Raw genomic sequence first — 25,591 nt, forward strand, 5'->3', positions numbered from 1 at the left:
TGGTTAGTTCTGTTTGATGATTTGCTGGATAGCTGCAGAGTGGCTTCGGAATGAAATGAAGGTTGGCAAGTTGCTCCCTTATGTCAAGTTTCAACGAATTTGGAGAAGTGTCTAGTCTGGAAAGGGATAATGTAGGTAGGGCTGAGGACAGGTCCTCCGGCTTGAATGGGCAAAGCGAAAAGGAATGGACCATCAGGAATACAGGCTCGGCTGGGCTCCTTTTACCTACTACCGAGCAAGTACGGATACCTACCTGAACGTATCTGACAATCAACAGGCTCGTTTGTTTAAAAAAGTGCCAGAAGCATGGTAAGATCATACGCTCAAAACAGCCTTGAAAATGCTTCTCGATCATCTAAACGGGTATATGCGGGATCGATGGGATTCGCCTACCACGCATAATCTCAAGAGATTGGTATGTGTGTCAAAAAAATGCGGGGCTAAACGTATGAAAGGACTTTCTATCTCGTGTCATAAATTTGCCATGCCCATACTGGGGAATAACATCACGTCGGACACGCTGTCGAGGATGGTACGCATGTTCTTCCCCTGCGGCGCAGGAACGTATCCGGAGAACTGAGCTGCTGTGGTGCCGAGAGTGACCGATGGTGAGGACGCAGGGATCAGCATTGGGGTGGTGATGCTGGAAATCGTGGTCGTGGTCTCGGAGCCCGATCTCCATCCCTCGGGTTCCTTAGCACGTAATGCAGCGCTGATTTGCCCGAGGGCACGGAGCGATGAGGCAAGGTGTTTCGCAGACTCCGTCTGGCTGTTCTGATTTTCCTGTCCTCCGGCGTACACATGATCCGCCAGGACAAGTTCAAGCCTCCGAATGAGGTCATACGTTCGAGCACGATATCGGTCCTCGAGATGTGCAACCAGCAGAAAGGCAGATGCGATAGTGCGCTGCAGGCTGATCCAAGTCCGGGAACAGTGCGGGTTGAACGAATGCAGCTCGACAAATGCATCGATCGTGTTCATCAGATTCGTCAGGCAATCCTCGCGGATTATCGCCCGCCGCTCATCGTCCAGATGCGCATCCGGGTCTAACGAAACGCGACAGAGAACGGAGAGAAAGTACGACGAGTGCAGACGTAACTCTGCTCGCTCGATATGATCCGCCAAAGTGGCGCAATGGTCGGGAGAGCGCAAATGCGGGACACCTTCGGCGATGATACGTCCGAATCGCTGCTTATACTCTCTAATCTCGTGATATCGCAGTTGAGAATGATGTGGATACATTCGCATCCGCAGCACTTCCAGAATGACAGAAACTAGCCGGCAAAGTGTCTCAAAATACGATCGATGACCGGGCATCGATTTGGGATCATAGGGAATTTCCGGCTGACTAACCATCGTGATTGACGGTCGATCGTATGCCAAGGAGAAATGACTGTTCTGAAAAGCCATTGCCCACCTGTTGAGCATCGTGAGAATGATGCCACTCGTGGCTAAAGAGCAACCGGGATTGGGCACTTACCACACCCTCCTGCGAGCCGCTTGAACATCTCGCGCAAAGCCCGATGATTCGACATGAAGACCAAGGACCATACACATGCGCTCCGTCATCCCTGCGAGCATGTCGTTGAGTTTGGAGTCATGGAAGCTGCCAAGCAAGAAGATCGCTCACCTAGCAACGTGTATGACGCGCCCGCGTTCATATTATAGGACAAGACGTGACTTATGATCAACAGAACTTGGATCACATCAAGCGTCGGTTGCGACACATAGTTCAACATTCGCAAACACTGGTATGCGCAGGAAACTGGAAGACGATCAGCCATGGAAGGTCAGTCACTCGATGATGAAAAATATACGCACCATAGACCCAGGAGGTCAACTCCCGCTCTTTACCTGGCAAATCGGACAGTTGACATCCGGACGCTAGCACGGCGAAGAGCAGACTCAGGAACGCCAGGCTCATCCCGAATGGCTTGACCAAGCCATTGGTATCTGGCCGGTAGACCCCTCCGGCTGCCTTACGGCCTCGCAAAAGTCGATTCATATCTTGTTCTAATCTGGCGACGTCTGGAAGCACCGGATACAGTACAGCTGCGATGTCTCTATAAAAGCCCATAAATCTGCAAAGAAAAACTTCGATTAGCAAGGCGAATCAACCGACGATCGAAACCAATTCCCATACCGTCGACATTGGTCATCATCGGGTAATACTCCACAAACGCCGGCGATGTTGAATGTATACGGATCCGACGACCATAGGTCGACGAAAGGGTACGCGGCCGACTCGTTTCCCATCGCCAGCTCCGCGAGAAGGTCATCCTTAGGCAGCGCCTGCGCGGTTTCCTCGGAAACCTTCGACTTGTTCAAAATATCCACGAGTGCCGACCTCGACCCTATATGGACGGAGCCCGTTCGCAGCACGTCCGGCTCATAGATGCCTTCGGACCGCGGGGAGCCTTCTACTTCAGGGGAGACGTCCGTGACGGTGTTACCGGGTTTCCTCCGCGCGTGCGTATCGAACAATGAGTGCAAACTGCCCAATATCTGTTCCATTGCGCGCATCTTGGCGTTAATCTCATCCCATTCTCCCTGTGTGATCATCACGGTATCCGACAATGGCTCCTGGTCGGGAGTGGAATCGGTACCTGTCCCCGTTCCAAATGAAGCATCGCGGCCCGAGGTATTTGTGTTTTGGTAAGTCGGAGTGTACGACGGTAGAGAGGAGGAGTATGGGGTTTTAGGCAGAGTCGTCGTGGTAGTCGGTGTAGATAGCGGATATGGGTCCTTGGGAGGCGGGCGGCCGTAGGAGCAGTTGAAGTTGCGCTTGACGCAATTGCCGCATGGTACATTGCGATCGCAACGGACCTTACTCGCACGACAGGGTAGGCAGGTCTTGCACTCGCGGGGCCTGCGCCGGATAGGATATGTAGGCATCGTGTGCGTTCCGGAGTGTGGTCTGTCCAGGCTCTCGTCCCTACCGCCCCCCGCTCGGGGAGATGGGAGAAGGATGGACGCGAGAGAGGAAAAGAGGAGAGGAGAAGCGGAAGATTGTCTGCGCGACAAGATAGACCACGCGGAGTTTGCATAGGACTATTTTAATTAATATTAGGAATCCTCGTGATTAATCAGATATTGGTTTTGCGACAAGTAGAAACCAGAGCGATAAAACCAGGGAAGCCGAAACTGATAGCGATTCACAAGCGTGCAATTGGCTACACCAAAGAGTCCGGGTAGATGGTTAGGTAGCTTTGCGACCGCGGCAACGGAGTTGAGCTGAAAAGGCGGATGAGGTTCGTCTCGATGAACACCTATATCTATTCTGCAGACTCTCATAGGTCAGGTACGTAGATAGAATTATAGTATAGTACCTGTCGAGACTCGATGATGAAATGAGTTCCAGATCGGAGAAGAAGAAAGAAGGTCGATCAGGCCTCCTCCGAGGCCCGGGCGATCGTGCTCTTGTCTGGATAGATTGGGTCCTTTGGGCAGTGGAGCCATGAGTAGGTGACCATAGGTAGGTACACTTGGAACTCTGGAAGATGAGGCTTCCTGCGATGGCGCAGTGTCGATCTTGCGTGGTATGAACTTTCAGGCTATTTTAAATTATCGCTAATTCGGGGTCATCAAAGATGGAAGGTTATTCATTCATTATGGAACTGTTTTCCTTGAGCGATGCTAGGACGAAGTGGGATTTCTGGTTATGGATTAGCCTAGACAATCCCTAGTCAACTATCAGCACTTCCACTCTTTATCGGTCCAAACTCCAAAGCACAATAATACATAAAGTATCTACTGGGCACAGGATTTTCCTTTTGAACTTTTGATTCATATTGAAATGTATGCGGCTTTTGTCTATGACATTAACATTCATCATAACAAATATGGTTCTATATACATTAAATCATAACACATCCTCAATTCCTCATCTAAAATTCCTTTTAAATTGATAGAATAGGCATCCACCCTTCACCGGAAGGAAAAGAAGAGCGAATTGCGTCTGGATTGCCCCATATCATGTCTTATTGCCTGGTTTGACCGGTGTGACCTGCGGCACAGCCCACCAGTCATGCCAGCGTGCCTGCGACCCAACCTCCGGGATCTCTACTCGTAGACTTACGCGGTGACGGTTGGCTGGCGAGCTGGTTCCTCCAGAGTCGGCGAGTGCCTTCTTCACCGCTTCGATAGCGATGCTTGCGCCGATGCAGGCCCGCATCGTGTCCTTAACCTCGCACTTCCAGTCTTCTTCGATGGCCGGCGCATGGTATGTTTCGCCCCGTGAGTTCTTAATGAAAGTACCATTGGCGAGTGTGGCTTCCCAGGCCTTGCGGGCTTCTGAAATCGCCTTTGAAGCACGTTCTAAGACAACTCCATCGCTGTCCCCTTCCAGAATCGCTTCCCGGCGATACTCTTCGTACGGCACAGGTTCCGGCAGGCTGATAGGGATGAAAGGCTTCATTCGAATTTCGTAGCGCAGCCGCTCGCTGGAGTACGCTCCCGGAGCAGAGGCTGTCGGCAGGAGATTGTGCCGAGCGAGGAGTACATACAGAGCATGCAGGGATATCGCAAAGGCATCTATAGCAACGATATGTGTGGTGAGTCTCTCGAGGAGTCGAAGGGTCTTGTGAAAAGCGGACTGCCGCTCGGCTGAGTTGCACTTCATTGCAGCCATAGCGGCCAGATTTCGTTTGGCGGCCGCGACCGTAAATGTGCGTATTCGGTCGATGTGAGCAAGGTGCGTGGAGCAAATGTGAGAAAGATACCAGTACATCCCAGCAAGTTCTTCGGGTGCGTAAATTGAGAGTTCGAAACCCAGCTGAATGATAAGACGGAATTGGCTCAGCTTCTGGTGGTATGCCCAGCTGCTGAGGGGGTAAGAGTAAGTGGCGTCGCCGTTCGAGAGTGTAAGCGGAGATTCTTCACTGAGAGTACGAAGTTGCTCGTCGAGTTCTTCGGCCTGGACAAAGGTCAGTATTGGTCTGGACTGAGCATCATTCATTGTGTCAACTCGGGTTGCATACCTCCATCTGAAGGTTATCCCAATCGATAATTGTATGGCAGAGTGTCCGACGAATGCGACATCGGTTCAGGCACGCACTTCGAAAAGTGTCTACGAAGGGCTATATGATGGTCAGAAAATGCCGACTACTCGAAAGAAGCGGCTGGGCCTAAATAAAGGTGGACACGAGCCTCACCTGAGCGAAACGTTTCACGAAAGCGTCCATCCGCTGGGCAATCTGAAACCGAGGGTCCGAGGGCACCTCAGTATCGTCAATGTTGGCATCAAGAAGCACGCTCGAAGAGAGGACAAATTCGGACAATTCGTCGTACAGAAGTCCTTTGAGGGAGACTTTTCCAAGGACAGTCATGTTGCTCTGGATGAAAGTTTGGGTAAGTGAACGGATATAAACGGATGGTTGAGGTTTGCGAGAAAGCAATGTCCAAACGGCGACCTGGATTCGTTAAAAGATATATTCAGATTCGTCTTCATGTGGAAAAGGCTTAGAATACCTTCAAATTGTATGGGCCCCCATACTCAACGAGTTCCTGTAGGTCAATGGCATCTCGACACAACCGTCGTAGATGCGCCAGCGCATCCTCGAAACTAATCTTCACCATGGGCCGAGGGGGCACCGTGCTGGCCAGTCTCCGCTGAATCTTCACACTGAAGGCATCGGGCACAGGCTTTCCGAGAGTGACAGATTTGGTAAGGGAGGACAACTGGAATAAGCAAGACGCAAAGTAGCCGGTTGATTTGTTCTGTAAGATGTCAATGTCATGGCCCAATGCGAGAAGGAACTCGCGTCGAAAGATCAAGCGGGATGTGATTGCATCACGCAAGTTTTGATCGAGAGCATCGGCTGTTGCTTCAGTCCAGGAGACCGCCTCATCGAGGAGGTCTCGGAAGTGTTTCACATCAAACGGTGACAGTAAGCTGCGATTGTACAGCTGAGTGACAAAGTCTTCTTCCTGCAGAGAATCAGAAAACGTTTGGTGCACCTGATAAACTTCAAGAACCAACTTCGTAGTAGAACTCCGCGGAAACTCGCGAATGGACAAAATCACAGCACTTAACCAGCGCAAGGCAGTAAGCGCGGAGTACAAGGTGTAACAGTTCGGAGTCCTCCTTCCTGTTACCCAACCTTTCACGCGCAAACCGAGCATCTTCGAGGGTCTTCGGTATCGGCCATAACAGTTTATCAAGGTACAAGGACGTGAAAAGGGTCTGAGATAGTGGATGTCCCATATGCCACGCCATCTGCCATGGTACAACCCGTTTAGTCAAACAGTGATGACCGCTGGCTTTGCGGAGGAACCCACTCACCTCATGGCAAAGTAACTCGTCCATGATTCCCACTACTTCTTCCGGAGCCAGCTCCCGCATGATGTCGTAGTCGTCCTCCAAGGCTTGCGCGTGGTTCTCTCCAGGCCCGAGGTAACCACTGTCCATCTTTGAATCCATTATCTGCCAGGAGTCAAGACCGGTCAGCCGATGACAAAGTTTCACGATCGAGTATCAGCGGGGTTAAAAGAATTGCAACTCACCTCCAAGGCGCCGACTGCCTCGAACAGTGTGAAGTACTCATCTTTGACGAGCTCTCCTGTTCGCAGCTCTAGCAAAAAGATGAACGGTCAGTAAATCGTTGCAATGCAGCAGACAGCAGGCCAAACCAAAATATGTAAGGAAGACAGTCAACGAAAACAGGGTTCTTACTCGAAGCAGCTTGTGTGAATACATCTGTGATGTCGCGTGGGACCACCGACTGCGAAACGACTCGCATCGTCGGGACGCGGACTTCGTTACTTGGCAGCATTAATATTCATCCACGACCATCTGCAGCCCGCTGCGAGGATGAACATCTATAAGAAATTGACTTTTTTGAGGGCGATGGCTCAAATGAGGGACAAGACGGGAGAAGAGGGAGCGGGGAGTTGGCGGACAGTACGATATGCGACTCGCGGAAGTGAAACCCACAAGGACGCAGAAGACCGCAGAGACTTGATGTGGGCGGAGAGTGAACGTCTGTTTACAGGACTCTTTACACTACACCCAGGTAGACTCTACATTTCAACACCGATAAATGGCAGGAAGTAAGTATTCCTTCTATTGATTTCAACAAACAGGCCAATATTGCTACAGTGATTGTTCCTCCCCACGGGTAAAGCTTCCCCTGGGCTTTTGATAGCCCAATTCGCTTCCTATATCATCGTATCGAAAATCGTCTTCGGAGGAATAGTCTACTTCGACTCGGCCTGAGCAGCCTGCTGGTTGGTTTCGGCGATGCTCTTGACTTCGCCCTGCTTGCCGTTCTGTATTCAGGCGAGAAATCCGTTAGCCAAATCCAACCAGTCATTGTACCCCATCACCACCACAACCCAGCACAGCAATGATGTGTATACGAACCTCCCACTTGGAAAAACGCAGTTCCGACTGTCCACGGCGCTCAGCAGCGAGACGAGGGCCGTCCTTGAGAGATCTGCGGACGGCGCGGGCAGCGACGGCCAGGTAGCGGTTGTAGCTACAAAAGTCAGTACCGGATCGGTCGCGCATTGTTAAGCGGCATCGTCGGTAGGATGGGTTGTACATACGTCAAACCAGCGGCTTTCCACGCAGCTGCCATTTTGAAGACGGATGATGTTGGAGGGATTGTGTTTCGAATGGAGAATTAGAAGTCGTCGGGTATGTAACGCTTGAACGAGCGTAGAGTTCGGAGGATCGGGAACCTCAGGTCATGTGATTCACGTGATGGAAAAGCATATTTTCGCCCGTTTGACTACCAAAAGGTTGATACACCGACAACAATTGAATTCAAAATGTCTGGCTTTGAATAAGTGCTAATTCTGCTGCTGCTATTTGTTGTTCCATGAGTCCGAAAAACTCAGGACATTAATCAGCTGGCCAGATATGGATTTGAGCCACTGCTGATACCCGAACTCGACAGATTCATGATGCCTCAAACCTGCAAGCATGTAATAGAGGGGAATAGGGCGTTGAAGAGGCTTTTTTTTACTCGGCATACAACCGAACGATATAACACGCTGCTTCTCGTTGCTTGTGCCTAGGACCTAGTTCTTGGACTCTACAAAGTATCAATGAGAAGTTATATCAACAAGCCAGCTACAATACTAGGGGACCCTTAACATTGAACTGAAGGTTTTTTTCGGTCCTGCTACAATATAATCATATTTAAGAGGACCTGCTGTTTCTCCATTCTTGATCCAGGCTCCGAAGGAAGCGTGCCCGGCCTATATTTCATGGCCGGTCCGCCCAGAAATGTGCCGTATAGAACTGCTCTTAACATACTGCTTTAACCAAGAAGAGATCTTCCATATGCATTCATATATCATATTCACTTACTGAACAAAGAATACAAGCTTCCTTTACGCATGATACGCCGAGATGCAAGAGATTGAAGCTTCTTCCCTGCACGAAATGCAGCAGTTGACCGTATTAGACATACTAGTACGCATCATGATACACCCAAGAACAACAAGCTATGGTCTGCCCTTGTCTTCACCCTTCATTATTCACTCACCTCTGTCCCTCATCTCTCTCATCTTCGCTTACCGGAATCATCTTCCTCTTCTGACTTGGGAAGGTCGTTGGAGATATCCACTTTGCAACTCCAGGAGGCTTAGGAAATGCTAGCTTGAGGAAAGATCGCAAGCCAGACAGTACGTATATCAACATCTTAAAATTTTTTCAGTCTGTGCTGCATTCGGCCTCCAGGTAATGTTCTGGGTCTTGACATCTTCTCATCTTTCTCTCACTTTCTTGCCAGTGCCGCTGTACAGCGCTCACTGTTTCAAAGCGTCCCTCGCGCTCTTGACTATTCATATAACATCAGCAGATATCAAAGCTTACTAAAAGGCACAGGCACGCATATAAACATGAGCACGCTGAAGAAGGGGTCGAATAGGCCTAAGAAGCGGACTCTGGTTCGTTGGGACTGTAAGTATTCCCTTGCTGTCGGAGGCATCTTCGATCACGGGAAACCGAGTTGACTTGTTTGATAGCTGATTTAGATGAACTACTCCTCCTGACAATACAGTCTGTCTGTAACGCAAAAAATGTGAAGATTCCCTGGGCAGATGTTGCATCCACAATGGGCCACAACGTCACAGAAGGAGCAATAGTCCAGCACTTATCTAAACTGCGCAGTCGCCGGGTTGATGCTGGTAAACCCGTCCCTCCGCCACTTCGACGGGGTGGCATCGGGGCCCCGAACAAATCCTTGAACGCGTCCGCAACATACTCTAGAGGAGGAGCTCGGCGCAGGATGCGCAACGCACGGGAGTCAGACAGCGCAGCAGATCCATGTGATCTTGCACAAGATACTGATATTTCGTCTGACGAAGAGTACGTGGTTAAACGCCACTCAAAGGCTCAGAGAGACGCTGCACACAGCAAAAGCTCGAGAGTCCAAAGCAAGGAAGACCACAAAGTCCAGCCCCAGTCCGCAAGTGACCAGGACGCTGATGGCAGTCCGATTGGCTCTGAAGACTTAGTGGTTTCTGGAGCCCAGTTTCTTGAGTATCCCAATCACAGGGGGTCTCGGAATCGTTCCCCCTCTCGTCTGCGAAAGCGGAGCAAGGTGATTGTTCTGAGATACAGGCGTGGAGCGCAGCCTGAAAGCGAAAAGCCTGTCAAAGTCGAGAGTCCAGAACACACTACGGTCAGCGCTTTCGACCCTCACAATCAGAGTCTACTTGACCAGCAATTGTATCAGGATCTTCATGGCACAGACAATTCAAATGCCATGGGTGCAGCAGATACTCGCAGCATGGGTGGGAATTATTTGTCTGCAGGTCACTCAAACATGGGCATATCGTCCATCCCAAATTCAAACTCCAATTTTCTGGATTTTGCGTCTAGCCAGGGTCAGCATATGAATGCTTATCAGAACTTTTATCCCAGTTCACAGAACGAGCAGCTCGGCTTTGTTCCGAACACCTTGAATCATCTGAATCCCCATCAGAATGAGCAAATGGGCATTGTTCCAGGGGAGCAAAGTATGTATTTTGACGACCTTTTTCAGTACATACATGCCAATGATGCGCATAAAGACAATAATGGGGCCACCTTTGCAGGCCCGGGGGACATGGATCCCTTTTTCTGATTCTTCATGACAGGCTCATAGGGCTCAGTGTCAACTTTCAAAGACCTTGGATAACCCAAGCTCAAGACTTATGTGGCATTCCCATGATTCAGCATTTCTTTGGAAGCTTTTCGCTTAGCGAACTGAGCTTTCTGTATCGTCAGCCTCATTGAGGATGCATAATAACTGGGCAAAGCTGAGAATCCTGGTTCCTGAATCTCTCTGGCTTTTTCACGATCCTCGCTCTTGGAATGACTTTGTGAGCATCTGCTTATTCTGCATCATAGATTCTGTTCTTTCTTCTTGAGTATTTCCCTTGCTTCTCGGTGCTTTAGCTTTTCGTTTTGTTGCAATTGCTTCCATCAATCAGCTCTCGGTCTTTCAAATTTTCAACCACAGCATGGAACAGTGAGATTGGATATCTTCTAACCTTACCTAACATATCATCTCAATTTCTACAAATATGATAAATACTTGCCGTACCTTCAGGGGAAGAAAAAGGTGTATACCCATTCGTAATGATACAGAGCAGAAAGACTACCTTATATGACATCTTATGTGGACATTTCGGCCGCATCGCGGACTGGATAGCAGTAGATCCTGACAGTTCAGTGACAGTCGTTAATCACCCCTGCATCTTTTGCTTTGAAAAACACATGTGCAGGCCCATTCAGCTCTACGTATGGGAATAATGCTCAGATACTCTGGTGGGATCTGTGTACGAATTTCCCCTTCCGACGATCCGAGAACATCCCTCGGGAAGGCCACACGTGACCTTCTAGGAGCTTCTGCCGCCAAGACATCCGGGGATCGAGAATCGCCTGGAAAAATTTCGAGACTTTGGCTTCATCTCCCCAGCTTTCCATCTCCATTTCATCCACCTTATCCTCTGTTCTTCCCTCTTCTCTTCCTTCTCTGCTCCTGTTCTTGTTCTGGGAGGTTTGATCGGGCAGTAGTCGTCCATCTTAACGTGATTGTCTCCTCTTCTATCCCGTCTTTGTATCACCCTTCGTCCCATAATGCAGAGAGCTCTTTCTTCCAGGACGTCTGTCCTTTCCGCTGCCTCCAAGCGGGCTGCTTTTACCAAGCCCGCTGGTCTTAACCTGCAGCAGCAGCGTTTTGCCCACAAGGTATGTTCTCATCTGCAATGCCGCAATTCTAAACTCCTGAAGCGGTGCCAATTTCTCTTCCGTGTCACCCGGATCTCACACCCGTTACCTTGCTAACAACCTTTCAGGAGCTCAAGTTCGGTGTCGAAGCCCGTGCTCAGCTCCTCAAGGGCGTTGACACTCTGGCCAAGGCTGTGACATCGACTCTTGGTCCTAAGGGTCGTAATGTCCTGATTGAATCTCCCTATGGCTCCCCTAAGATCACCAAAGGTATGTGTGACTCAAGCTAGGCCGGGTCGCTGTTTTCACCTGTCGTTGAAACGAATTGTGTACTGACTGAAGTAGATGGTGTCTCTGTTGCCAAGGCCATCACTCTCCAAGACAAGTTCGAGAACCTCGGTGCTCGCCTCCTCCAGGATGTCGCTTCCAAGACCAACGAGATTGCTGGTGACGGTACCACCACCGCTACCGTCCTCGCCCATGCCATCTTCTCTGAGACCGTCAAGAACGTTGCTGCTGGCTGCAACCCCATGGATCTGCGCCGCGGTATCCAGGCTGCTGTTGATGCTGTCGTCGACTACCTCCAGAAGAACAAGCGTGACATCACCACCGGTGAGGAGATCGCTCAGGTTGCTACTATCTCCGCCAACGGTGACACCCACATCGGTAAGCTGATCTCCACCGCCATGGAGCGTGTCGGCAAGGAGGGCGTCATCACTGTCAAGGAGGGCAAGACCATTGAGGATGAGCTCGAGGTCACCGAGGGTATGCGCTTCGACCGTGGATACACCTCCCCCTACTTCATCACCGATGCCAAGTCTCAGAAGGTTGAGTTCGAGAAGCCTCTGATCCTGCTGTCTGAGAAGAAGATCTCCGCCGTTCAGGACATCATCCCTGCCCTTGAGGCCTCCACCACCCTCCGCCGCCCCCTGGTCATCATCGCCGAGGACATTGAGGGTGAGGCTCTCGCCGTCTGCATTCTGAACAAGCTCCGTGGCCAGCTGCAGGTCGCTGCTGTCAAGGCTCCCGGATTTGGTGACAACCGCAAGAGCATCCTTGGAGATCTTGCCGTCCTTACCAACGGTACCGTCTTCACTGATGAGCTCGACATCAAGCTCGAGAAGCTCACCCCCGACATGCTTGGATCCACCGGCGCCATCACCATCACCAAGGAGGATACCATCATTCTGAACGGTGAGGGCAGCAAGGACGCCATTGCCCAGCGCTGCGAGCAGATCCGTGGTGTCATGGCGGACCCCACCACCTCTGAGTACGAGAAGGAGAAGCTCCAGGAACGTCTGGCTAAGCTCTCTGGCGGTGTTGCCGTCATCAAGGTCGGTGGTGCCTCCGAGGTTGAGGTCGGTGAGAAGAAGGACCGTGTTGTCGACGCTCTCAACGCTACCCGTGCTGCTGTTGAGGAGGGTATCCTCCCCGGTGGTGGTACCGCCCTTCTCAAGGCCGCCGCCAACGGCCTCGACAACGTCAAGCCCGAGAACTTCGACCAGCAGCTCGGTGTCAGCATCATCAAGAGCGCCATCACCCGCCCCGCTCGCACCATTGTTGAAAACGCCGGCCTCGAGGGCAGCGTCATTGTCGGCAAGCTAACCGACGAGTACGCTAAGGACTTCAACCGCGGTTTCGACAGCTCCAAGGGTGAGTACGTCGATATGATCTCCAGCGGTATCCTTGATCCCCTCAAGGTCGTTCGCACTGCTCTGCTCGATGCCAGCGGTGTCGCCTCCCTGCTCGGTACCACCGAGGTTGCTATCGTTGAGGCTCCTGAGGAGAAGGGCCCTGCTGCTCCTGGCGGCATGGGTGGTATGGGCGGCATGGGCGGCATGGGTGGCGGCATGTTCTAAGCTGCTCCCAGCCCCCCTTTGCTAGCCTAGCCTCTTCCATGATTTCAAAGGTTTCTTCTCTTCCCTTCGAGCGTGTCTTTGCATGTACGAGCATTTTCTGATATATCGGTGTTGAGATTTTTCTGTAATATTTCCTATTGTTTCTGATGTGTTACACGCCTTGACAACTCCTTCACCTACTCCGACTTCGTCCTATACCTCGATACTCATATCTACCTCTTCGATCCGCCTCCTCTTTGATTGACTCGATCAACATCTCCACTCCATCCCACTGGGCATAAAAGTCTTGGGGAGTCCTGTGTATCATATATGTACTTTATGTAGTCTACGACAGCTTTGGAGCTGTGGTGGTCGTGCCTCAATTAAAATAATTGCTCACCGTATTCTGTCTTCAGTTTCTGTAATCTTCACGTAGGTTTGCTACTCGGTCCTCGACCGCCTACTCATACAGTAATGATCAAGAAGACGCTACCACGCAGCCATAGTCGCATGCAATCAATCTAAGCCGAGATTCCCTGCCGACTCGACTCTCTCAACTTCATCGAATAATCGTATCCCGGCGGCATCATCTCATACTCTGCCACAGGTGGCAGCGGCGAAATCACCCGATCTGGATGCTGTTTCCAGATATCGTCCTCTAATTGTCTGCGATACCGCCGGGAGGACAGATAGCGATTGAAGCGGTTCTCTTCATGATGCACGTCCAAGGGCTCTTCTGAAGATCTGGACAGACGAAGAACCTTCTTAGCGGGAGCTAGGAGAAAGTCTCTAGCCATTCCAAAGAGAATTGCAAGTGCCTTGGCAGCCGTCTCCCGGAGTCTTTCGTTGAAGGCTAAGAGGAGGGCGATAAGGATGATTGCGACGGATGATGGGCCTAGAGCATGGCGTTAGAGGGGTCTAATCAAAATTCTGAAGAGATGAGTCAGGGTCCTGACCTGCGATCAGAAACATTTGACGGAAATCGGGATTTGTCTCTGTGCCGCTCCATTCTCGCACATTGATGCCGAATAACGAGGTGAAAAAGGAGAGAGGTAAGAATCTGGGCCGGATGAGCAATTGGATGAGGTTTAACCTGTAGAGTAGACACGGCTTACATGACAGTGAAGATTGTAAAAACCATCACGGACCGTGACTGGGTCTGGGTGACTTCTGCCTCCCACCGAGCCAGTCGTGATTCATCGACGTTGGCTTGCTTCTGCTTCAAGTCAAGAAGATTCTCTACCTGTGTACGAGAGTCAGCGGACGGCGTCATGGACGTCGAAGTTGCTTACTGCTTTCTGAGCCAGGATGGTGTTCTCTCTCATTTCCTGGACTTGGTTGCGGTATTCGTCGAGCCGGGCCAGCGAGGCTTCGACAAAGACGTTGCCATATCCCCGGCCTTCGAAGTATCTGGCCATGGTCTTGACTGTTGTGGTTTGCTGTTCGAGAAGCTTCATGATCGTTCCTAGTTCATCCATAATATCCCTCAGTTCCAATAGCGCAGAAAGGTCTTCTCGATTCTGTCTTGCTACATGAATGTCTCTTTCATCACGCTCCGCCTCGGTCATTGTTCTTCCATCGGCCGTTTTGTTGTGTTGAGCAGGATTTATGGTAAACCCGCGACTTCGGAACCGCTTAAATGACTTGGTCACCGATTCTGTCTGATTCTTGGTCAGTCAGCTGTCGAGACGTGCGCGCTATATAACTCCTACCAAGATGCTGATGGACTCTTCGAAAATTCGGAGAACTTGTAAGTCATGGTGCAAGGTCCTGTCAAGCAAAACAGTGACAGCATGTTGTACTATGAGCGCAGCAAGATCACCAGCAGTCTCGAAACGCCGTGCCAGATCTCCATTGAGCTCATTATAGATACTGTTGTGTAAGTTCGCTTGTTCGTAGAGCTTGCCCTCGGATGTTGTAGCCTCTTGGTTGGGGAAAAAGGTCACGACCGTTCTCTGGTCCAAGATCCAAAGCCATAGCTGGTCTACCATGAGGACCTTGCCATCCTCGAAAACGTCCGGAACGCCTGAATCACTCTCTGTCCTCACTAAATCCCCTATGTCATCCTTGAGATTGATTGATTTCCTGGTCCTCTTCCAGAGCATTTGATCGTCATCTCTGGCAGTGGTAGATCTCAGGTTCGGGTATCCGAACTGGTCCAACGTTCTCCTGAGGTGAATTGGAGGCTCGCTTCCGAGGAACTTCCAAATCAACTTCGATTCCAAGTGCGCCTTGGATATTTTGTCCGGTACGGGTCTGGATCTTCCTTGCCGCAGTCGGTCTTCGACAACTTTCCGGCGTTGTATTAGATTCCAGTATGTATCCCAATGAAGCTGGGCTGCTTTTCAGCATGTATGTCAAAATATGCGCTTGCGTACAGACTCACATATGGCATCTGCCAGAGGTGGACGGTTAGCGGTTATCTTGATTGATTATGGCCTAAACTCACATATAGAGCGAGCTGAGGGTCCTCCATCCCTCTTGATCGATTGTTGGGCGAGGCATCATTCTGCCTGGAATAAATGCACGAAGGGCGTACATAACGAGCGTGAGGTTCAAGGTGACGCGCTCTGATCAGCTTTGAAAACCAATTTTCCTCATTTATGAACCTGCTCAGACTGAATGTAGACGGAATACTTAGCGCCTGCCCATGGCCATAAATAGAAAAACTGGAACCGCAAAAGTACTTACAAATGTGGGATTTCACGATCCGCACAGGCTTTAGCAAGTATGGAAGGTACCCATCCAGTATGTGTATAAGGAATGTGTATCCATAGAAGCTTCTCGCTTCCAGGTTCTGGTCGGTCAAATCGAGGTGCCGCTCGAGGCTTGTCTGCTCCCATCATGTTCCGCTGACCTCGTTTCGGGAGCGGCACAGGAAGGAGCCCTTTATATCTTGACGTTATATTACTGTACCTTTTCTTAGCTGAGCTGTTTGTATATATGTTGCAGAACGCTTACACACAATAGTTTTGTTTGGCACGCTTCGACATCGGAGAGCTCATTTGGAGCCTCTCCCGATTCATTGCTATTGCCTTCTTCCTGAGGGGTGTCTTCATGCTGTACATCCGGCTCCTCTAGGTCGTAGCTGATGTTCTCGTCGCGTAACTCAAGGTAGCTTTCGGTGCTCGGCTCGCTGATATGAATTTTCGGAGAAGCCATGGGCATGAAACTGCGACTCTTCTTGATAGAAGGCCTGGACTGGGTTCGTTCGGTTTCCTCGCTCGTGACATTCACTGGCTCATCGGGCTCTGACTCTGAATGAATAGACGATCGTCGGCTGTCAAAGCTGCTGATTGAGGAATCATCCAGTGAGCCAGGCGGCATCTGGCTGGTCTGGCTTAGCCTATCTCTGAGGCACTCGGATGGGCCTCTTGACAGATAATCATGGAGTGTCACTTTGGTGGACCAAAGCTTCAGAGGAGTCTCCTCGCTGACCCCTAGTGCAGTATCTTCAAAGAATCCATTGACCTGAATCATGACTTCTTTTTTGACATGGAGTGGCGCATCCACAAGGGCAGACAGTCGTACTGCCATGGAGACAGATGACTGAAGCTCCTTTATGAAGCTCGTCCTTGTAGTTTTCTCTTGACCCTTGAAGTATGCTGTTCCTACATGATCAGTAGCCAGAGGTATCTCCTTCTCATGCTCCAGACCCAGTAGGCCTGATCGAATGGAGGTGATTGGTACATGAACTTCGACAGTGGCGCTCGTGTCCGAGCCTGTGATATTGATGGCGGAATCAACCGTCTCCAGGAAGGTCCAGACTTTCAAATCCGCCGAGATCGCCCTGAACTGATTGGAAAGATGCATGAGTTGTTGATGTCGAGGCTTTAAAATTTCCCGCAGATGATGCGGGACGCGATACTTCAATCTCATTATGCTACAAATACTTTGGGTGTACTCTGGAGCGTATAGGTAGGTCGATCCCTGATGTGGAGTCGCGAAGAAAGCTATTCCGTGACAGCTCGACAGGATAGATTCCATATTCGATGATGCTTGGCTGGCGATAATCAGGGCCGCCTTAGCTACCAATCCACCGGTGCTATGGCAGATGAAGAGGATGGGCCGTCGACTCTTCTGAGCAAGAAGTCAGTACATATTCACTCTTTAAACACAATATGACCTACAGCGCTAAGTCGCCGCTCGTGGAGCCGGTTCAGCAGATTATGGGCCAGCGAATTCAAGTCATCGCGAGCGCCAGGCTTCCCATGATCATAGAGTAACACACGCGCATTTGGTATCTCCCTCGTAAGGTCCGATATAAGCCATGGTTCGTTAGAGTCATCGCCGAACCAGGTATTCCAAGCGTCAGATCCTATGGCAGGAACAGCAACGATGCTGGAAGATATCAGTGCTTGAAGCTCTAAAAGTCAGTCTAACGGCATTTTGGACTTACTCGACATCGGAAGAATGAACAGAATTCCTAACCGTGAATCGACCGCGCAGGTCGCCTTGGGAGATATTCTGCGCCATAGCACGGAACCCCCTCGAGTAATAGCAGTGCTGTAACCGCTATCCATCTGAAAGTGCAGACGCAAGATGAAATCCATCTACGAGGCTGCCATCTAAAATGACACAGAAATAGCGACCATCATCTGACTCATGGGGAAGGCCGTGGCAGGTGACATCCTGCCTGCTGACAGCCTTGTCTCTCCAGCCTTGTCAACAGAATCCATATGCTCTTCACTAGCGGAAGATGAGCGATCACCTCGCGGCCTTAGTATACGCATAGAGCTGGATTTGGACCAATACCACGCCCCGCATTTTAGTGTCGCTGGAGACTTCTGATGTCAAATCATCGAGGACACGGGTTGTTTGAGCCTTGCGACTATCCGGCAATCTCCGTGCCATGATTGCCAGGTTCTATGTTCGTGCAGAAATTGTACTTCTAGGCTTGACTTGCTGGAGTCCTGTTTGTTCTTTGTATACTGTGGTGAGAAAAGGTGAGCATAGGCAGTGGTGACATCCTGATCTTTCCCACACGGAACGTGTAGGCTAAAAAATCTGTTGAGCGAGATATATGATATACAAACACAGTTTTCGAAAATAGAAGATGAAGAGCTGTGAAGGGAAACTGACTTGAATGGATAATGTAAAAAAAGGTGAGCACACTTCTGCCCAGTGACCGAGAAGAATAAGATACTCATGGCCTCGTGATCTCGCAAAGTGTAGTATTCCGCGTCGAGCAGATCGCTATTGAGCGAACAAGACATACTGAAAGTACGTTATTAAAGGACTAACCAAGCACGATAGCAGTGGCAAATTCGATCAGTGAGGAGGAAAGATTTGTCTCGCCATATTGTTATCCAGAGAAGAAAGCCACTCCAGCCCAACTTCCCCAGAGATTATGTACACAATTCGAACTCTGCGATGATTTCGCAAGAACCTTAGATAAACCACTTTCCCAAGACGCTAGAAACAAAAGTACACGTTAGATGCTCTATAAGGCGACATGCAGTGCGGTATCATCAGACATTAATCAAAAGATGAACAATCAACGAACCCAATTGCTCGCTGAATAAATAGTTATACAATGATGCTGGTACATGGGAAGGAAAGATTGATGCAAAATGATATGGAGTGGGAATGCGAAAGGCCAGAGGAGATGATTCCCAAGTGCCTTTCAACGTCCATGGTCACGGGTAGTGGCCTACTCTCGACGCAGGGTGGCTACCAAATGCTTGAAGCTGGTAGAGCGTGTATATGACTTCCGCCATATCTTTATTATACGGAGTCGGAATGGGCTTCATCGGCCAACTGTCGTCTCTCGTTAACGTCTCGTGCCATCTTCTTGCCAAGTTCATACGTGGAAATCATGATAGCGCAAGCAGGCGCCACCTTCAAGCAACGTGCAACCCAACCGCGGAAAAGGCCTGCCATGCCTTCTTCGCGGAAGATGTGCATGAGAAACTTGGGCAGAGATAGCTGCTCAGGTCGGAGTATTTCCGGCGCTACGCTGCCTCTTAAACTGCTTGGACCGCCATCACCTAGGTGTCGGAACACCTGCTGACGGGTTTTCCCGACGTCAAATGGAGTAGTAACGAATGCCGCCAGAGAACCTGATAATGCGCCAGATAGAAAGCTTTCGAGAAAAGTTGGGGTATCTAGATCATGATGCGAAGTCGAGGAGGACGAAGCATGAGGCAGGAGATGATGGTTGTAGGCTTCCCTGCGCAGATTGAGAAGATAGCGTTTGCATTCCTCGTATCCCCACCAGTATAATCCAGAAAATGGAACATCACGCCACATGGTGAGTGTTAATCCGCGCCAGAGAGCCCTATAGCCATGCACCTGGGTCATTTGATGCAGATCCTCCAACGTCGCCTTGAAATGCCCTGCACCGGTACCAGGAGTGGCCTGCAGACGCGTCCGAAACATCTCAATCGGGCTGATAGCTGACGCAGCGGCGATTCTCGCGACAGAGCCGGCAACTAAGGGAGCGTAGGCGGCGGAAAAGAATCGTTTGATGGGACTTTTTTCATCGGCGCGTAGCCAATCGTATCCAGCAAAGTAGATGACGTTGGCAGGAATGCTCATCATCAGTGTGGGACTAAGTCCACGCCAAAGTGCCAGAGTGCCTTCATTTCGGGCGATCTTGCGTAGGCCATCCAAAGTGGAAGTGAACGTCCTGCGCTGCGTTTCTTCGACTGCACAGTCCGCTACAGCCGGCGCAGAGCTTCCTATGGTCCCGGCGCCTGGACCCACCATGCACACTTGCGGATCTTGACCGAACCAGAACACTTCGCGGCAACAAGCAGTTACTCCCAAATTCGGTGGCAAGTGTTTTAGCGTCTGGGTTGTGTGAGAGGTGTAGGGGGATGCATTTTGAACGGAAGATTGTGATTGAAGTCGGACACGGACGACGTCAAGAGGAGTTGCTGTACACAATCAATCAGTATCTCAACTGCTCAAAATTTATGCAGCGAATGTAACTCACCTAGTAAAGCCGTGAGGATGCTACCGCCTGTGGCCGATACCATGCGTTGAGTGATTGAAATGTCACCATCCTTTCGCTCAGTGACTGGAGTAGGGACCGTTACAGCCCCAGAAGTTGTCGCCATCGTTGTATCTTTAGGGCTCCATGGCCATGACTCTGCCGGGCTCTGTCCTGATCCAGCGGTACTTGTCTCTTGAAATCGATGTCGACCACTAGGTGCTGCGTCGTTGGCAACGTCGGACATTCATTCAAAAAAGAGTAGACGAAGAGATTGTGACCTGGATGAAGATCGACGTAGCTTTCCCGTCCAGCTCTCAAAGACCTCAAAGTAATGATAAATTGAGCCGTCGGGGAACCTGGCAGTAGCGGGGAGGAAAATCAGCAATGCGTCAGAGTCTCAGAGAGAAAAAGAGTTCCCGTCTCGGCTGTCGGCGGTGGCGCTCCATCCAAATCAAGTTTGGGCCCGGAGATAAGCATTATTATTCGGGTCCCCGCGATCTTTCTCTCTTTACTCTCTCTATGCTGCTCACATTCTTGATCTTATCGATCGACCACTCCTGGGTTGTACATGGAAGAATGGCTTGAAATTCTATTTTTCTGTTTTTTATACAACACCGTATCATTTGCACGACTTCTTCCCGGCGTTCTGCTGCCATATTCTACGATTCAAAGCCAAGCCTCAAGCTATCGGCGAACTACTGCGCTTATCAATCAAAGGGACTCCGCCGTTGGTGCTCATCACGCATCTGACATCTATGACAATAATGGAGGACAACGCCGAGCTTGAATCGTTTCGACGCCAGTGGCGAGAGGAAGTTGCACGCCGGACACATCATAACAGGCCTAGTACTAGTACTACACAACCAAAATCGTCTGTATCTTCTGCCGGCCGGCCCGGCCACTTCCCTCTTCCCCGACAAGCAGCTTCGGAGCGTAAAGAGGAGGAAGACGACGGAGAAGGGCCAACGGCGTTCAAGCAGGGTGAAATCATCCATGGTGTTGAACAGTTGAGCTTAGGAAGGGTAGATGAGGATGCTTTTCTCTCTGAGATACCGCGAAGAGAACCTAAATCCGCCTTGGAACACTTTGAACGAGCGGTAGAGAAAGAGGCGGAGGGCAATTTGGGGGACAGCTTGCATCATTATCGCAAGGCGTACCGGGTAAGAATTCTGATATTTTTTGGGAGCATAGAGACGGTAACTAACTCGTTTTATTTGTTCTCTAGTTAGATTCTGCGGTCGACAGGACATACCGAAACAAGCATTTTGCTGCTGCTTGGAAGAAATCCACACATGGTGCCCCAAATACCTCAATATTGACTGGCGCTCCGACAAGTGGCCAAGATTCCCAAGATGAGCCAGCGGTATTGCCTACTCCTGAGCTTATTGCCTCTTTCGCCCATCTGCCAATTCCTCGAGCTGAGCCTGAAATTGAAGGTACACCTCCGCCACCATGCCCTATTGCGAACATTCCATCCGAGGTCCTACTAGTAATCCTTCGGCATGTCGCGTTGATGGACCCTGCATCTTTTTGTCGGATGGCGTTGGTCTGCAAGCGCCTGGCATATCATTTCGCCCACGAACAACACATCTGGAAACGACTTTGTCAGGGTTCCGAATTTGGCTTTAAGTCGATGCATTACTCATTTGCTTGTGACATCCATGGCAATCCTGAGTATACTATGGGGCAACGCTATACGCCGTTTCCTTTCTCAGTACCCGTGCAGATTCCTAAGCCATTATCCTCGTGGAGTCAGGTCTTTCAGATGTTCCCTCGAATTCGCTTCACTGGTGTATACCTAAGCACGGTCAACTATACTCGCCCGGGTGCCGCATCCTCATACCACAATATATCGTGGGACAGTCCCATACATATCGTCACCTATTATCGATACTTACGGTTCTACCCGGATGGTTCAGTCATTTCTATACTGACGACGGCGGAGCCGTTGGAAGTTGTTCCTCACATCACTAAAGAGAACGTGAAAGCTGCACGCGCAACATTCTCACATCGGCATCATCAACGTAATACGTCTGAGCCAGGTATCACTTTATCTGGAGCCTCAGAACCGATACCCCCAGTCGCAATGTCCGCTTTGAAGGAAGCTCGTCGAGGACGCTGGCATCTGGTCAAGCCCCTTTCGGCTTCTGAATCTGAAGACGACAACCGCATACCGTCGATTTCCAACTGCCCGCCCTTCCCAGTCAAGACATTAGACACTCCTGCCCTGGATCCCAGAGATGTCTTCATCGAAACTGAAGGCGTCGGTTCAAAGTACACCTACACAATGCATCTGTCTCTCCGGTCGTCGGCTGCAGGGTCGAAGCCTGCCAACCCCACAGCCACACCGGCCAGCACATCGAAAAATACGAAGCTTGTGTGGAAGGGATTCTGGAGTCACAACAAGCTGACTGACGACTGGGCTGAGTTTGGACTCCGCAATGATCGGGCATTCGTTTTCCGAAGGGTTCGCGGTTGGGATATGTGACAATACTCATCGACGTTATAATTGCATGAAGATATAGTACAGGTTTTGTGTCTCGGTTTGGCATAGAAGTATTTGGGGCTTTATTCGATATCCGATTGATACCATAAACGGAGTATATAGGTAAATAGGACAGAGTCTCTTGAGCAAATCTTTAGAAAGGAGTCGGTTTTACAATTCTGATAGAGAGGTATGTTTAACAAAATAATATAGATCTGACAAACGAACGAATAACGGGTAGACGCCAAGCAGCTTATCGATAAGCCTCGCCCGCAGAAAAATTTCAGGGACTCCACCGATCACCTCCGAGCACGGGACTTGTTTGATCATTAGACTGCGATTGTTGTGCTTGTTCTGTATAGAGAGTACTCAGTTAATCATTAATATTTTGCTTTGCCAGACAAGGAGGTCGCATACGAGGCTTCGCGATGCCCGAAAGGGTACGTATCGTTTTTGACGACGCGGACGACGTCCCCGTCCCTAAAAAGGTCCCTGAGGCCGAACAAATTCAAGGCTCCGAACCAGTCAAACGAAAAGACCAGCCTACAGACCACCAGAAGAAGAAAAGCAAGAAGCGAAAGGTTGAGGGGTCTACAGATTCACGGTCGCAAGAATCCTCGTCGTCAAACGGAACGCAGGCCGATCCGGCCTCCCGCGACACCAACGAGAAGCATGCGGTCAACGGCGTCGCAAATGGCACATCCGACCACCCCAAGAACAAAAAGCACAAGACGAAGAACCAAGCGCCCCAAGGAGCAAAGCATAATTTCACCTCCCTAAGAGAAAAGGCCAAGGCGCTGTACGAAACCCGCAAGAACCTCCCCATCTTCCCTCACGGCGATGAGATCCGGCAGAAACTGCGGGCGAACGACGTGATGCTGCTGGTCGGTGAAACAGGTAGCGGAAAGAGTACACAGATTCCTCAGTTTTTGGTCGATGAGCGGTGGTGCCGTCCGACCAAGGCGACGGTTACTCAGGAAGATGGGACCAAAAAGGAACTGACGGTTGGTGGGTGTATCGCCATTACACAGCCGAGACGAGTGGCTGCCATCTCGCTGGCGAGACGTGTAGCTGAGGAAATGGGGACGCCGTTGGGGTCTTCGTCGCCGGCCAGTAAAGTGGGTTACTCGGTGCGGTTTGATACATCTACGTCGCCAAGTACGCGGATCAAGTTCTTGACCGAGGGAATGCTCCTTCAGGAGATGCTGCATGACCCCTCGTTGACAAAGTACAGTGCGATTGTGGTTGATGAAGTGCACGAACGTGGTATCAACGTCGACCTGGTGCTGGGGTTCTTGAGAAACTTGGTTTCGGGGCAAAAGGAAGGGCGAGGTGGTGTACCTCTGAAGGTCGTGGTTATGAGTGCCACGGCTGATATGGAAAGTCTAACGGACTTTTTCAAGGAGGGTCTACAGGCGCAAGAAGATACTAAGACAACAAACGGGGCCAATGACCAACAGGATTCTCCACAAGCGAATGGCGAGGACAAGATTTCTGTTTGCCATATCAAAGGTCGCCAGTTTCCAGTCAAAACGATTTATTCCCCGGCTCCTGTGCATGACTTCGTGGATGCAGCTCTAAAGGTGATCTTTCAGATTCATTATAAGGAGCCCATGCCTGGAGATATCCTTGTTTTCCTCACAGGCCAGGAAACCGTCGAAGCTTTGGAGCATCTGGTCAACGAGTATGCAACTGGAATGGACCCTGCGTTGCCCAAGGTCCAAGTTCTTCCTTTATTTGCGGCTCTTCCCCAGGTCGCTCAACAACGGGTGTTTCTTCCTGCGCCTCCTCGCACACGCAAGATCATATTGGCAACGAACATTGCAGAAACCTCCGTGACTGTCTCCGGTGTCCGATTTGTTGTGGACTGTGGCAAAGCAAAGATCAAACAATTCCGTACTCGCTTAGGGCTGGATTCCCTTTTGGTCAAGCCCATTTCCAAATCCGCCGCCATTCAGCGAAAAGGTCGTGCCGGCAGAGAAGCACCGGGACAGTGTTACAGACTCTACACAGAAAAGGACTATCTAGCACTTGATGAGACCAATACACCAGAGATTCTCAGGTGTGATCTGAGCCAAGCTTTGCTTAACATGAAAGCCCGCGGTGTGGACGACGTCATGGGCTTCCCGTTTTTGACGCGACCCCCACGCGAGTCGTTGGAGAAGGCTCTCCTCCAACTGCTAAGCATCGACGCTCTCGAAAAATCCGGGAAAATCAGCTCGATTGGGCTGCACATCGCTAAGCTGCCTCTTACGCCGACCCTTGGGCGTGTCCTCTTAGCAGCATCAGAACATGGAGAAGGGTGTCTTTTGGATGTGATTGACATCATCTCCTGCCTCAGTGTGGAGAACATCTTCCTCAACACAACATCCGAAGAAAAGAAGGAAGAGGCAGAGAAAGCGCGCCGAGACCTGTATCGGAGAGAAGGCGATCACCTCACCATGCTTGCCACCGTACAAGCCTACGCAGCGGAGAATACGGATCGAAAGGCCTGGGCCGAACGACACATGGTCTCTCATCGAGCCATGCAGTCAGTGATGGTATGTTGTTATTATTCGTCTCCCGGCTAACGCACTCTTTGACTAACGCCTCCGACTATCGCAGGATGTCCGCAAGCAACTCACCATGCAATGCCGACAAGCAAAGCTCCTTCCCAGCGCCGGCGAGTCTCGCAACGCCTCTAACAACTCGGCCACTCGCGAGCCCTCACCTGTCCTTATCCTCCAGAGTTTCCTCCGCGGATTTTCCACCAATACCGCCCGGCTCGTCCCGGATGGCAGCTATCGGACCGTTGTCGGGAATCAGACGGTGGCCATCCACCCGTCGAGCGTCTTGTTCGGCAAGAAAGTGGAGGCTATCATGTATAATGAGTTTGTGTTTACGAATCGCAGTTATGCACGGGGAGTTAGTGCGGTGCAGATGGATTGGGTTGGGGACGCGTTGACTGGAGCATTGTGATCATGTTGTCTGATGAGTTTTGGCCTTGAGATATGTATAGACCTGACGATAGAATATACCCACCCGCAGTATTACAGACCACACACTGTACTCCGTATTCCGTAATAAACTCAGTTACGAACAAAATCGTTATCCCTCTCATTGCCCTTGATACAGTTCTTGTCACAGACTTGCGGCGATGAACTATCGACGGATAGATGACA

The 25,591-nt window shown here is 50.5% G+C and overlaps 9 protein-coding genes across 9 annotated transcripts; 4 read left to right on the forward strand and 5 right to left on the reverse strand.

Moving 5' to 3' along the window:
• Positions 1–471: 471 nt before the first annotated feature.
• Positions 472–2,895, reverse strand: Aspvir_000892 (uncharacterized protein; the record flags this gene model as incomplete). The annotated part of the gene is made up of 5 exons (XM_043266023.1): positions 472–1,417; positions 1,481–1,571; positions 1,631–1,765; positions 1,822–2,081; positions 2,144–2,895. The coding sequence occupies 5 exons, from the start codon at positions 2,893–2,895 to the stop codon at positions 472–474; spliced, it is 2,184 nt and encodes a 727-aa protein (XP_043121958.1).
• A 1,078-nt stretch (positions 2,896–3,973) lies between these two features.
• Aspvir_000893 (N-alpha-acetyltransferase 35, NatC auxiliary subunit) lies at positions 3,974–6,740 on the reverse strand (the record flags this gene model as incomplete). The annotated part of the gene is made up of 7 exons (XM_043266024.1): positions 3,974–4,915; positions 5,154–5,411; positions 5,470–5,928; positions 5,981–6,217; positions 6,284–6,424; positions 6,505–6,572; positions 6,674–6,740. 7 exons carry the CDS (start codon positions 6,738–6,740, stop codon positions 3,974–3,976), a joined length of 2,172 nt encoding a protein of 723 aa, XP_043121959.1.
• A 457-nt stretch (positions 6,741–7,197) lies between these two features.
• Positions 7,198–7,580, reverse strand: Aspvir_000894 (ATP synthase subunit epsilon family protein; the record flags this gene model as incomplete). The annotated part of the gene is made up of 3 exons (XM_043266025.1): positions 7,198–7,269; positions 7,364–7,478; positions 7,549–7,580. The coding sequence occupies 3 exons, from the start codon at positions 7,578–7,580 to the stop codon at positions 7,198–7,200; spliced, it is 219 nt and encodes a 72-aa protein (XP_043121960.1).
• A 1,270-nt stretch (positions 7,581–8,850) lies between these two features.
• Aspvir_000895 (uncharacterized protein) lies at positions 8,851–10,079 on the forward strand (the record flags this gene model as incomplete). The annotated part of the gene is made up of 2 exons (XM_043266026.1): positions 8,851–8,911; positions 8,977–10,079. The coding sequence occupies 2 exons, from the start codon at positions 8,851–8,853 to the stop codon at positions 10,077–10,079; spliced, it is 1,164 nt and encodes a 387-aa protein (XP_043121961.1).
• Positions 10,080–11,077: 998 nt separating this feature from the next.
• Positions 11,078–13,026, forward strand: hsp60 (chaperone ATPase HSP60; the record flags this gene model as incomplete). The annotated part of the gene is made up of 3 exons (XM_043266027.1): positions 11,078–11,188; positions 11,296–11,437; positions 11,513–13,026. 3 exons carry the CDS (start codon positions 11,078–11,080, stop codon positions 13,024–13,026), a joined length of 1,767 nt encoding a protein of 588 aa, XP_043121962.1.
• A 500-nt stretch (positions 13,027–13,526) lies between these two features.
• Positions 13,527–17,481, reverse strand: Aspvir_000897 (uncharacterized protein; the record flags this gene model as incomplete). The annotated part of the gene is made up of 9 exons (XM_043266028.1): positions 13,527–13,900; positions 13,962–14,065; positions 14,121–14,248; positions 14,298–14,666; positions 14,718–15,338; positions 15,455–15,649; positions 15,967–17,085; positions 17,136–17,346; positions 17,405–17,481. The coding sequence occupies 9 exons, from the start codon at positions 17,479–17,481 to the stop codon at positions 13,527–13,529; spliced, it is 3,198 nt and encodes a 1,065-aa protein (XP_043121963.1).
• Positions 17,482–18,732: 1,251 nt separating this feature from the next.
• On the reverse strand, positions 18,733–20,189 carry Aspvir_000898 (putative mitochondrial carrier protein; the record flags this gene model as incomplete). Its single annotated transcript, XM_043266029.1, has 2 exons — positions 18,733–19,886; positions 19,946–20,189. 2 exons carry the CDS (start codon positions 20,187–20,189, stop codon positions 18,733–18,735), a joined length of 1,398 nt encoding a protein of 465 aa, XP_043121964.1.
• Positions 20,190–20,709: 520 nt separating this feature from the next.
• On the forward strand, positions 20,710–22,433 carry Aspvir_000899 (putative F-box protein (Pof7); the record flags this gene model as incomplete). The annotated part of the gene is made up of 2 exons (XM_043266030.1): positions 20,710–21,105; positions 21,171–22,433. 2 exons carry the CDS (start codon positions 20,710–20,712, stop codon positions 22,431–22,433), a joined length of 1,659 nt encoding a protein of 552 aa, XP_043121965.1.
• Positions 22,434–22,858: 425 nt separating this feature from the next.
• Aspvir_000900 (putative ATP-dependent RNA helicase (Hrh1)) lies at positions 22,859–25,388 on the forward strand (the record flags this gene model as incomplete). Its single annotated transcript, XM_043266031.1, has 2 exons — positions 22,859–24,970; positions 25,035–25,388. 2 exons carry the CDS (start codon positions 22,859–22,861, stop codon positions 25,386–25,388), a joined length of 2,466 nt encoding a protein of 821 aa, XP_043121966.1.
• Between the last annotated feature and the right edge of the window lie 203 nt (positions 25,389–25,591).

This window comes from Aspergillus viridinutans (genome assembly GCF_018404265.1).
Source record: "Aspergillus viridinutans IFM 47045 DNA, scaffold_1, whole genome shotgun sequence".
NCBI classification, from domain to species: Eukaryota; Fungi; Ascomycota; class Eurotiomycetes; order Eurotiales; family Aspergillaceae; genus Aspergillus; species Aspergillus viridinutans.